This window comes from Nothobranchius furzeri, chromosome 14 (assembly GCF_043380555.1).
Source record: "Nothobranchius furzeri strain GRZ-AD chromosome 14, NfurGRZ-RIMD1, whole genome shotgun sequence".
NCBI classification, from domain to species: Eukaryota; Metazoa; Chordata; class Actinopteri; order Cyprinodontiformes; family Nothobranchiidae; genus Nothobranchius; species Nothobranchius furzeri.
Genome location: NC_091754.1, coordinates 51629405 through 51643064, shown reverse-complemented (window position 1 = coordinate 51643064; position 13660 = coordinate 51629405). Strand labels below are relative to the sequence as shown.

The window sequence follows — 13660 nt, the reverse complement described above, 5'->3', positions numbered from 1 at the left end:
GGCAACATTTTGGAAAGTGGGTGTCCTGTTGCTTCTGGTGTAAAACTAGCGCTAACTAGCTAAACTAACTTTCTTTTCCAAAAAGAAAAAAAAAAGAAACAAACAGCATACCAGCAGTAAAGCATGATCATGATATAATGATCTTAGGCTGCTTTGCTGCTTCACGACCTGAACCACTGGCTGTAGCTGATGGGAACATGAATTCTCTTCACCAGAGAATCCGGAAACAGACCTTTGATCTTACTGGTCAATATATTTTCCACGTTTCGAAAGCTGTCAATAAGTGAAATCTCCATTTGAAAACTGAATTTTATGCCAACTCAACTTATCTTTAATTTATTTTAGCAACAAACAACCGGCGTTCAAAGCCAAATGAGCTCTGTGCACTGAGGTCCAAGCTAACTGCACATTATCTTATGATCTTAAAGACATACAAAAGAAAACCAACCATAATCCAATAAGAAACAATATTTATTTTCTACAATCTCATAGATTTATCTCCAACATTGTTCCAAGCACTTCTATCTTGTTTTCCATAGAAATGTCCACAGAGACTGAACATGAAACACCGTGGTCATAAAGTTATAGCGGAAAAATTAAATTAAGTACTATATACTTGTGTCCGATACAATGAAATACAATGTATTCAATGGGCTGCCAAAGAAAAGAGAGTTAAACATCTTGTTTGTTCTTTGTGCAAATAAACCAACACATCTGAATTTATGGGAAAATGTTCTATGTACATAGAAAAATGGCATTTTAGACATTACTACATAATACACCAGAGGTTATTTTTTTGTCCCTTTATGTATGAAAAATCAACAAAATTATAATCAAGATTAGAAAAGAATCATGTGCATTTTATTGACTTCACTGTGGTGTAACAAGTCTAAAATGAGCCCAGAGTGCCTGGCCATATAGTATCGTAGAAGTGAAAAATGATTTTCACAACTGTAAATGTACATGTATTGATTGAAAATTTAAATCTAAGAAGAAAAACTGAATATAAAGTTTTGAAAAAAAAATTTTTTGCCAAAATGTTAGGAAAAAAACACCTCCTTTAGCCTTTCGGTATCACCTCAGGGCTACTGCTGTAAGACAACTCACTTATTATACACTCCTTAAACCTATGATCACAAAAAAAAAAAGAAAATTATAATTATCACATTACGTCAAAAAAGACAACTAATTTCCCAGTAAGAATGCATGTAAATTGCACAAAAGTTAGATCTTTCAGGCTACAAAACCATGAATAAAGTGTAAACAATGTGCAAAAAACAAGGTTTAAGGGAAACCTGCATTTTATATTACCATAATCCTTTCCATCATTTTAAAAAAATAAACAAGTCTTTTATCATAGAATTAAGTTTATCTCAACAAGCAGCCACGGCTACTTTGGTTTTTCCATTTCATTGAACTGGGGAAAGATTAACAGGGACATCAAGGGGCAACAACTTTACAAAATTTGCACCTGTTAGTCAGGTTTCTTCTTCAGCCATGGCTGATTAAAAGCAATGTGTGAATGCCTTGTTTTTATTTTCAAAGTGCTGTTTCAGAGAAAGTTATGTGTAAAAAAATTACATTGAGTTGTGGCTTGTTTCAGCTTCGCAATTATTTCTCGAATTCTATTTGTGACCCATTGTGCATTGTACAAGGTATATCTAACCCATTGCTTCTTGTTTTGGGAAGCTCAAATACTCATTTCTCTTACAAAAGCCTGTCTGCTATGGCTTCTGTGGAGGAAAACCAATAGGAAAAGCTGAATGCTGATCTGATCAGAGAGGAAACGGTTTGTTTTTATTGTTTTGTTACTTCCTCTAAGAGCAAATCTATACTAGTGGAATTTAATGTGTGGAAGAAGAGAATGAGCAACACTTCTGACCTTCATCAAATCAAAAGGAACTATTTAGAGACCCTTTCCTAGTGCAGCTTTTTGACAATGACTTATGGTGGATAAATTTTAGAACATAATAAAATATGTTGCTTTCAGTTGCTTGGTTCCAGTCCCTCTAGATGGTCAGGGATAGGTAGTCCAGTGAGAATTGTCAGACACTTGTTCCACACGTTGAACACAGGACAAACAGGCTGGAGAAATGAGACATGAAAAGTGTGAAGATGCTGGGAGCCGATGGCATCGTAGAAGGACACGTATCCGGCATCGTAGTCGAGCAGGATCCCAATGCGCCGAAGGTGGGGCGAGGGCTCGATTGCCATCTCCTTACTGTTGTGGCGAACCACCCAAGAGTTGTTGCAACGGCACAGAACCCAAGAGGCTGAGTTCTTGCCAATCCATTCGTGTTTGGGGGCCGATTTGTAGGCAATCCCTATCGCGTACCTAATCAGAAGAGAAAAGATTTATGTTAGCTTAAACACATTTTTCACAGTACCGCCAGAACTGTTCGACGCTTACCATGTGCTCCCTCCTATTAGAGCCTCCCAGTAGTGACGCCCACTGTCAATATAAACATTTCCCACCACGCCATAGCTGCTCTGGCTGGAGAACCGATCCTGGCTATGACCTTTCTTGGACGTGGTTTCATCCCGCTCCACCGTGAGATTATCATGTGACACCTTCAGCTTCTTGTGGGCAGATTTGGGGTCCAGTTTAAATGGCTGACCTAGTTACAAAACAGTTTACTTCATAAATAAAAATTTACCAACAGAAACACTTGGTGAATGCCAGTCTTGACTTTCTTACTGTTGGTCTTCAGAGTCCCTGGTTCACTGCTTCTACTTCCTGCCTGATTAATGGCCTTTACAACAAAGATGTACTTTGTGCCGCTTTGCAGACCGTGAACGGTGTAGTGGTTCTGCTTGATGTTAGGAACAATCATCCAACTTTCCAGTGACTTACATAGACCTGGACAGAAAAATAGGACAACTGTTAATCAGATAAAGAAGTATGTAAAGGAAACATTGTGTTAAAATTTAGAAGTTTTACCTCACAGACCAATATTTTTTTCTAAAGTTCAATAGAAAAGGGTTGTACACCTTTGTGACAAGAGACTGTTATAAACTGAATGTGTCAGCCTTTGGCAGAGGGAACAGGTAAGAGGGCGAGAAAAGACTCAAGAGGAAGCAATTCACACCTCGTTGACTTCATACCAGCACTGTGCTTTCTGCTGCGAGTGTGTCTTGGGTATGTGTTTATTTAATGGCACCTCAGCTTTTTCCACACTGCTTCCCAAGGCAAGTGTGTGTGTATTTACCCTTCCTGTTAGGACTTTGTTTACCTGAGGGATTTTACTCAGTTAGGCTCTGCTCTGGGCAAGCCACCCAGAAGTTTCAACTGAAAATAGTTGAACCCACAATTTCTCTTTAGTCTCCAAGTGTCACTTAAATGTTGAATCACCAATAAGTGCCTAAAAATAAGAAATAATTTGTTTTTAAAAAAAGCTACAAATTAAGAAACAATTTAAACCACGCAAATGCTAGCACAGTGACGGGTTTTAACACTATGCTAAAAATGTACACATTTAAGTTGAAATGTCTACAATGAGATGAGTAGATTTTTTTAGAATAAATAATTTTTAAAACTGGCTTAAAGCAACAAAATATTGAAAGGTCTCCCACTTTTAGTCATTACAAATGAAAAACACCAAGTTTGTATGGAACAACTAAGTATGTTGTGTTTCTGGCATTGTTTTAAAACCACATGACTTGAACTTGCTGTACAGGGTCTCATCTGTTTGGCTCTAGGGTCAGTTGTGTTGCATTTGACATAAATACTGACAGGAACACTGTTGTCTTTAGTAAATGTGTTTAGAAGAAAATAAAACATCAACCTAATTCAATGAACACAAAGAGACTGGGACATGGCAAAGGAGATATAAAGTGCCACATTTGTGTGATAAATATAGTTTCTCAGTTAACTTTAAGTATTGAAGTAATAAGAGTGTAATGAAAAAAGAAGATGGAATAAAAGAATGAGGGAATTATTTGACAGTGTACAAGGAAAAGAAATGAAAAAGGATTCAGGTAAAAAAGATTTTTGAAGATAAGTCTTTGGGTGACGACCCCATTCTCTTCCTTGTATCTGCTGCTCACTCAAGTGCACTCAGGCTTTACAGGAGCTTGTGTGTACTTGAGTAATGTGTGTTTCTGCATATACTGCTTGCTTGTTGATGTTCAACAAGACATTGCGTCGCCAAGTGTGTCTCAAATGCTCATTTGCTCCCTAGCTGTCATCTCTCCTAAAGCGTCTCAATCCTGCAGTATTACCTGTGTGGTTTGCATGTGTAGAAAAAAGACCATTTGCCCATTGGATTAGATTTATTTGATCATGTGTGACAAGAGTAGAACCAATATCCACAAACTAGCCAAGACTTTATGAGTTTGTACGCAGTTTGTCTACAATACATGTTGGCATGATCATAATATTTTTGCATGAAAATTTTAACATGTCACATATTCGTGTTCTCAAATACAACTTTTAATCTGAGTATAGGCAACTACAGCCGTATGGTTCTTATAAAAAAGCACTAAAACATTAGTTTAGAATCTAGACCACCGGTTTGCTGAGGCAAAACGATGGTCTGGGCACACTCCGCTGGAACCTCCACTGCCCTTGCTATCTCGTGCCAGGCCAGTCACAGCTTGGTTTGCATCTTCTTTGACGATGTATGGTGGACTACTCGTTCACTGACATTGGTAGCGGTCCAGTCACAGTGCTCTATTGGTTTGGCCGCTACATGGGCCAATCACAGCGTTCTATCAGTCATGTGGGCGGGATGTTAGTGCAACTGATCAAAACTAAGATGGCGACCGCTTCGTAGTGGTCCAATGCTTTGATGGGCCAATCACAGCATTCTGTTACTGGGAAGTATGTTACTGCGACTGAGTGGAAAACAAAAACAAAGATGGCGACGGCTTGCTTTGTTTTGAACAGCTTTGGACTATTTAGACATTTTCTTGGGCTTCCTCTTTGAGTCAAGCAGATAAAGGATGCATTTGCATCTTTGTTGATGGAGTGTGGCAGACTAACCCATTGACTGACACCCGTAGCGATGAGGACATCATGTCATTTTTTTTCCTATAGCATGCGAAGATAGTTTGAAACACAATCGTAGATCCCGCCCCACGACAGAGCCGTCAATGGACTATGGCCAAACTATACATTCAGATATATAGGATGGCTTTCCAGGCTACTAAAACATACTACCACCATTGCATATGCCAACATGCTGTTAATTTTGACGGTCTACAGACTTCTTGAAGTTAACACTGCTAGGATATAACATTTTTCAAAGTGGCAGCTGATTCTCACCAAAAACTATAAAATTATTTCTCTAAACGATTGCCACTAGAAAAATAAGTCATCAATCAGAATCAATTACATTTTCTCATGATTGAAATGATGGCTGAATAAAAATGTTTACTAACATGTTGTTAATGCTGAATTGTAAAAAAAATTCTGTTGCATTTTTGCTGTCTTTTTACAACCTCTATAGGAGATTATAGTATTGACATCCTTGCTTTTGTAAAAATATATATTTCTGAGTTGTAGCAAGTTTAATGTTACTGTTGAGTTTGATTCTTTTAAGATTCATCCTGGATTTAGTATCAAACGTAAGTTAGTATACGTTCACCCCCAATCAAGTTAAGAATTGTTTATTTTTACCCAAAATCCATGAGGTTCCTGGAGACACAACATAATAAAAAATATATATGTTTGTTGCTTTGCTATAGCAGATAACCCAAAATATACAGATAAAGCCCAGCATTCTCTATGAATAGAGTACAATTCCGATGTTTCCAAAATCTTGAAAATACAAATAACTCCAATCTGATTCGAGTTCTCCTCTACAATTATAGACTTACTGGCAATGTTGGACTGTCCAGTGAAGATGGCATACTGGAGCTCATAGGACAAAACTGAGAACTCATCATCGGACGTCCAGTGGACACTGATTGTATCGTAGGAAGCCGTGCACAACTCCTCCCGAATGCTCGGTGCACTTGGAGCTGTCAAACAAAGAAGGAAAAAAAATGAATAAAACATTCTATATGTAACAATGGCATCCTGTGGTCTAATGTGGTTACTGCAGTCCATTTTGGTAAATGGTGTTAGGGCTTTGCAATTAGCAAAAACTCTTTCTCGCTGCCGTTTTGAAGCGAATACGAGTCTCACAAAGTAAGTTAATAAGTGCATGAATACATTTTCATATCTGATATTAGCACTCTTGAGTGTTTTGTGGTTGGGAGCACTTACTACACTTATTACAGTAATATTTGTCTGGCAGTAATGGAAGTGTGGTTGTTTTCCTTTATTGCTGTTAGTGTTCTGAATCACTCATTAAAGGAAGTGAAATGCCATGATTGACTTATTATTCCCTTCACACATAAATTTCACTGTAATATTGAGTAGTAGTTGATTGAAATAGTAGCTTGAGATATTTTTAGAGCAGACTATTTGCTTTCTATTTACTGTTAGCATTATTAGCTCAATGTTACCCTCTGGCCTGCTTTACCTGATATAAAAGTAAAACAAAAAGGTGCCGTGGCTTCTTATGGGTACAAGAAATAACTTCTGGGTTGCCAAGTTTAGGTCCTCCACCACCTCCCTTACCCATGGTGTCCCACAAGGTTCTGTGCTGGGGCCCCTGCTCTTCCTCCTCTGTCTGCTTCTTCTTCAGCACATCCTGAGCTCCTTCAAAGGAATCTCCTACCATCTTTATGCAGATGACATCCAACTGTACATCTCCTTTAAGCCCCATATGTCTAAGCTGCAGCTGTTACACACCTGCTTAGACTCTATAAAAACCTGGATGGCTGGGAGCTTTCTACAGCTGAATGAAGATTAGACTGAGATCCTCATCTGTGCCCCAGACAAGCTGGTTCCCAAAGTCAGAGACTCTCTTGGTCAGCTTGCTTCTCTCACCAAACCTTCTGACAGGAATCTTGGCGTGACCTTTGACCCAGCTCTCACCCTGGATTCTCATGTCAGTTCTCTTGTTTGCTCTTCCTTCTTCCATCTCAGGAACATTGCAAAGCTGAGTCCCATTCTGCCCCGCTCTGGACTTGAGACTGTTCTCCACACCTTCATCTCCTCATGCTTAGACTACTGCAACTCTCTTTTCACGTGTCTGAGCAGAACCTCCCTGAACCGTCTGCAGGTGGTTCAGAATGCCTGTGCTCGGCTTCTGACCAAGTCCTCCAAACACACCCACATCACCCCGCTTCTCCTCCAGCTTCACTGGCTGCCAGTCAACTTCAGGGTTCATTTCAAGATCCTAGTTCTGGTCTTTAGGGCCTTACATTGGTGATCTTCTTAGTCCCTACACCCCCAGCAGGTCCCTGAGGTCCAGTGATCAAAGCCTACTGGTTGTGCAGCACCAGGCTAAAGACCAAAGGTGACAGATCATTTGCTGCTGTGGCCCCCAGAATCTGGAACTCTCTCCCCCTGAGCCTGAGATCAGTGGACTCAGTGGTCTCCTTTAAAAAGCAACTGAAGACTCACTTGTTCATGCTGGCTTTTGTATGACCTTCTTCACCACTCTCTCTTTATTCTGCTCCCCACCTATTCCACCTTCTTTAGGATCCACTGATTTCCCTCTTTCCTATTCACTCTCTCTCTCTTTCTTAACATTTTTTTAATCACAATTGTCTATTTTTTGCTCATTTTAGATATATTTTTAACCGTTTTCTAAATTCGTTTTTATAATTTTACATTTTTTGTTTTTGTGATGCGCCTCGTGATTTTTATCTTGAGAGGCGCTATAGAAATGATACTTTCTTCTTCTTCTTCTTCATATGGCTTAACTCAGCACATTCAATAAACCAAAGATGAATTTCCAGCGAGTTGTAGGTCAAACATTAAAAGCAACATGGAAAAGAAGAAAGTTTCCAGACTGAAAACAGTATAGATTAACATACCAGGAAGAGGATTCTCCACAACCTTTTTAGGAGCAAAAATATGAGTAATTTTCAAACCAGAGACTATAGATTCAGCCTGTTACACTCAAATAGTTTTACCCTGCAGCAAACTAAATGAAATAAGCCCCTTCCCAGTTTGGCCCACAAAGCTTCTTGTAGGACGTGAATACGCTGTGATAGAGAAACAACGATACAAAGACTCAATTTAGAATGAGTGTAAAGCCACTTCTTATCTCTTTTTGTGTCTGTCACTTACTCTCACTCCCAAGCCATCTGTCATGAGCGGCTGCACATAGTGGAGTGATTCAGGCTGATTCACTGGGTAAAAAGGCCCTCCAGCAAAGTCCTCATGCATCGCAGAGAATGAATATGAGACAACCATTTTCACAGATCTTTAAAACCCTCTACACATAATACCTTTTTATTATTGTCCTCATTCGTGTTCTGATCATTCTTGCTGTGATGGTTTCCTTTAAATGGGACATCAGTGGGACATTGGGAATTAATGCTGAAGAAGTATTTACTCCATAAATAAAGACAGAGTTTTCAAACGAATTCTACATTTTAGGCTATAACAAAAAACGTTGGTTCATTTTGGAATTTAACCTGGACCTAATAAAATATTGTTTCTTTATTGTTTCAAAATTATTCTTTGCAGACATGTAAAATTGCATTTCAGAATTATTTCAAAAACTTTACAAAAAATATGAAGGCCCACCAGTGAGGTAATCCAGATTCTCAAGCAACTTCTTCTCCCTTGTGAAGTCCAGGGCAAAAGTGTCGAAGGTGTCTGTGAGGTGTATCTCAGGGATAAGCACCTGGGTTGATGCAGTTGCCATGGAAACCCTAGACAATATAAGAAATAGAAAAAAATTTCATTACATTTCTTTATGTACCAAAAAAGATGCAGTGTTCCTTTCTCAAAATAGGTTTTTGAATGGACTTTTCCTATGCAGTGTTCCAGGGAACAGGATCGTTGTTGGCATTTTACATATGTGATGTGGTAAAAAAGATGCACAGTGTTTACTTCTAAACAGTTCCAGAATCAGAATCCACCTGAAACATTCCCTATATCTAAAGACTTCCATTAGGGTGAACTTTTAAGCTTACAGCTAAACTTCTTTGTTGACGATGTGATCTTGTTCATTTCTATTTCTCAATGTGTGCATTAGATGAAATCAAGTAAACTCAAAGGTATGACAAAAGGGCCAAGGAATAGTGTCTCTCATGAAAGCCATAAAATCTGGTCTTTTGAGTCACATTTTAGGTGTTGGCTGATGGCCAAGTCTTTTATTTTAAGCTTGCCCAAGTAACACATTTAATTCTTTAATGTCTCTAGCATGCTATTAAATGACAACAAATAATAGTAATAAAAATTGTAATAATGCATTATATTTGAAGCGCCTTTCTAAAAACTCAAGGTCACTGTACAATAAAAGAGAATAAAACATTTCAACAAGCACAACAACAATACAAACTAGTCCATTTAAACCACGATAAAACACATACAATACGAAATATGAATCGTAGTAAAAAGTAGCAGCAGATGATTGACCAGCCAACCCATATTCCCACCCTAATTCAGTCAAACCTCCAGTCATGCATTTTTGATGATGAATAAACGTTAAACTGGCTGCTAAATGCAGCAGAACACATTCAATACCTTTAACAGGTTCCACCACATTAGATGAGTTTGATCAGGTGGTTTGGACATATGTCAAAGATGCCTCCTGGACACCTGAGGACTTGCAAGCCTGTCCAACGGAGAGGAGACCCTGTGGATTCTATGTTCTAATGAGTGAAGCTCTATGGATTAGATCCTGATTAAAACTTAGCTTTTGTTTGAAGGACTAAGGGATAATGATTTCTTTTTATATCACTCGTCTCTTTTTCTCCCGAGAAAACCCATAATGTACACTAGGTTCTGCTTTCAAGTGCCAAGTCAATTATTCAAAAAACTGAAGGAGTGTGTGAAACAAGATTAGGTTGAATAGGACAGGAATTCCCTTTCTGCTTGTCTTGAGGAAGTTTTCAAACTGCCTTTCAACATATGTTTGTGCACTTTCTTCCTTTGAGCTAGACATTAGAGTGCTGTGCTGAATAGTAGTGGCGCGTGTGGGTAGAGTGTAGGCTCTGACCTCTCACTGATGCTCTTGGCTGTCTGCAGGAAGCGAGCGTGATCAGTTTCTTTCAGGGTCTGATCAGCTTGCACGATGAGGGCGGAGGACTTCTCGATGCACTGCTTGCAGTTGGAAATCTGCTGGGCCAGCTTGCGAAGCCTTTGAGTCTGGAAATGTTGGGAAATGGAATTCTCAGAGGACCTCTTCGTAAAGCCGGGCGTACACTGCAACTTTTTCACTTTTTTGAGCCGATTTTCCACTCGTGCGAGAATCCACAAGATCGGGGCGAGTTTTGCGCCGAGCGTCGTGTAGTGTACAGGGGGTTTTGAGAGGCGATTAACACCACATGACCAGCTACCGATCAGCAATCGTGAGCTCGCACAGACTTCTGGCGTGTTTGATATTTTGCTCGTCCCTCGTGAGGATATCGCACTGTTGAAGCGGCGCTGCGAGCGGCTGCAACGCAAAAAGTATCAGAACCGCTCACGGCGCATGTGCAATCCTGCATCAACACCACTCGCCCGCTATTTCTCTAATAACACACGTTGTTCGTTTTATTTCTACACGTTTTTTTACTCTCAAGGATTATGAAGAAAGCGTGTTTGTCGTGTTCATGTCAAATTAAACTGATCACAAAACACAGATTTACTTTCTTCTTCTTTCGTTTTCCTCATCCAACCCCCATAAATCCCTGTGTGTCCTCCTGCAGCACTCCCGAAGGACAACAGGCAAGACCAAAAAGTCTGACGTGTTGTGTAAAAACTGCTAGTTTTAGCATATTTTTAGGGCCGACGTGTTGCTACCAGACGTACAGTGTGAGCAGTCAGGTCGCATCCGAGAACTGGGTCGTACAGTGTGAGCACGTGACTCGTGAGATCTGCCCTGCGAGGAAGTCGTACAGTTTGAGCTGAAGATGAGTGCTACGAGTGAAAAAGTCGCACAGTGTCCGCCCGGCTTAAGACAGTTAAAGACCATACAAATGTCCCAGGCTTTATCAGGATATGGATCATTGGAGAGCAGAGTCGGAGCTGAGGGTAGGGAATGACCCAAATTGGGGATGATTTTTCACACAGGGAAGGGTGTCTGGAAGGGTATGAACTACCACATAAAATAGTTGATTTTGAATTTTACTGTTGCAGCAAAGCATCAGGTTTGCATATATGTCAGGGAAAGGTAATTGTTTCAAAGGGCATGAGCACACACATCCTTTTTACCAAAAAGGTACAGAGATGGGGGTCACACTTGTTCTGACCTTCCTCACTTTTGTCCACTGAACAACGACCCATTTTAATGCACTTGGAAACCATTTTTGTCAGTGTCTATAACTTGGTGTTAAAGTTGATTAGTTTTTTCAAGCTAATGTTAAATATTTTAGGCCTGTCAGCAGTTCAGTCGCTTGGAAATCTGGAGTTTGGCCTCCCCTTGTTTGCCCCTCAGTTTCATTTCCTCTCCCAGTGCACAAAGACTTCAGAAGGCAGATTTAGGTCAGCTGTTAGATTGAGGCCAAATGACATTTCATCAGCACTTTGGCTTTTAAAGAATTAAAAATCCAATACAAGGTTTGTGTCACAGAACATTTGTGTCATGATCGTGACTCATGATTGCAAAAACAAATATGTATAATCCTATTTTTTTCACATTGTTTCAGGTCAAGTTCTAAAACCTGAAAACCCAAATTCCCTGGCTGAAATGGAATCTCAGAAGCATTCCAAGTCATTACACGCAGCTTAAGTGAATCATCTGGGCTTACAGTAGAAGCAAACCCCTCCTACATATGCCGCGGGATCTACTTTTGGCCAGTCAGACTGCCCCCACCCAGTCTGTTTTGTATGTGTTGAAGGGTCTGCATCTCAGATGTTTCAACTCTTTGCCATCTGTGTGTAGTTTTAGGTTTAGGTCAACAAAGGCGCTACCATTGTTAGACCTTTGGATCTAATGATCCAAATCAAAAAGTGTTTACCTTAGTTTGAAAACAATGATACCATATGGAGTACAGGTGCTGGCCAGTAAATTAGAATATCATCAAAAGGTTGAAAATATTTCAGTAATTCCATTCAAAACGTGAAACTTTTACATTATATCCATGCAATGCACACAGACCAATGTATTTCCAATGTTCATTACATTTAAATTTGATATTCATAAGTGACAACTAATGAAAACTCCAAATTTGGTATCTCAAAAAATTAGAATATTCTGAAAAGGCTGAATATAGAAGACACCTGCTGCCACTCTAATCAGCTGATTTACTCAAAACACCTGCAAAGGCCTTTAAAAGGTCCCTCAGTCTTGTTTTGAAGGCACCACAATCATGGGGAAGACTTCTGACTTAACAGCTGTCCAAAAGACAATCATTGACACCTTGCACAAGGAGGGCAAGACACAAAAGGTGATTGCTAAAGAAGCTGGCTGTTCGCAGAGCTCTGTGTCCAAGCACATTAACAGACAGGCGAAGGGACGGAAAAAATGTGGTAGAAAAAAGTGTACAAGCTCTAGGGATAACCGCACCCTGCAGAGAATTGTGACGACAAACCCATTCAAAAATGTGGGGGAGATCCACAAAGAGTGGACTGCAGCTGGAGTCAGCGCTTCAAGAACCACCACGAGGAGACTCATGAAAGACATGGGATTCAGGTGTCGCATTCCGTGTGTCAAGCCACTCTTGAACAAGAAACAGCGCAAGAAGCGTCTCGCCTGGGCCAAGGACAAAAAGGACTGGACTGATGCTGAGTGGTCCAAAGTTATGTTTTCTGATGAAAGCAAGTTCTGCATTTCCTTTGGAAATCAAGGACCCAGAGTCTGGAGGAAGAGCGGAGAAGCACAGAATCCACGTTGCATGAGGTCCAGTGTAAAGTTTCCACCGTCAGTGATGGTGTGGGGTGCCATGTCATCTGCCGGTGTTGGCCCACTCTGTTTCCTGAGGTCCAGGGTCAATGCAGCCGTCTACCAGGAAGTTTTAGAGCACTTCATGCTTCCTGCTGCTGACCAACTTTATGGGGATGCAGACTTCACCTTTCAACAGGACTTGGCACCTGCACACAGTGCCAAAACCACCAGCACCTGGTTCAAGGACCATGGTATCCCTGTCCTTGATTGGCCAGCAAACTCGCCTGACCTTAACCCCATAGAAAATCTATGGGGTATTGTGAAGCGGAGGATGCAATACGCTAGACCCAACAATGCAGAGGAGCTGAAGACGACTATCAGAGCAACCTGGGCTCTCATAACACCTGAGCAGTGCCACAGACTGATCGAGTCCATGCCACGCCGCATTACTGCAGTTATTGAGGCAAAAGGAGCCCCGACTAAGTATTGAGTGCTATACATGCACATTCTTTTCATGTTCATTCTTTTCAGTTGGCCAACATTAGAGAAACAAACATTTTTTCATTGGCCTTTAGAATATTCTAATTTTCTGAGATACCAGATTTGATGTTTTCATTGGTTGTCACCTATAAATATCAAAATTAAACGTAATAAACATCGGAAATACATTGGTCTGTGTGCATTGCATGAATATAATGTACAAGTTTCACGTTTTGAATGGAATTACTGAAATATTTTCAACCTTTTGATGATATTCTAATTTACTGGCCAGCACCTGTACATTTTTTCAGTGTTTTATTTGGCTAGGACTAATGGAGACAAAATGTTGTGAGAAAATC

General features: G+C 40.1%; 1 protein-coding gene across 2 annotated transcripts in view; it reads right to left on the bottom strand.

Annotated features, from left to right (window-relative positions):
* Positions 1-453: 453 nt before the first annotated feature.
* Positions 454-13660, bottom strand: part of LOC107381064 (E3 ubiquitin-protein ligase Midline-1) — a 153920-nt gene continuing 140713 nt past the window's right edge. For both annotated transcript variants that reach the window (XM_054743149.2, XM_015952553.3), the window contains exons 5-10: positions 10014-10162; positions 8594-8721; positions 5821-5964; positions 2699-2860; positions 2411-2618; positions 454-2335 (exon numbers count right to left, since the gene is read on the bottom strand). In XM_054743149.2, coding sequence (XP_054599124.1) covers positions 1987-2335; positions 2411-2618; positions 2699-2860; positions 5821-5964; positions 8594-8721; positions 10014-10162 — 1140 coding nt within the window. In that variant the 3' untranslated portion in view covers positions 454-1986. The remainder of the gene's footprint in view (positions 2336-2410; positions 2619-2698; positions 2861-5820; positions 5965-8593; positions 8722-10013; positions 10163-13660) is intronic.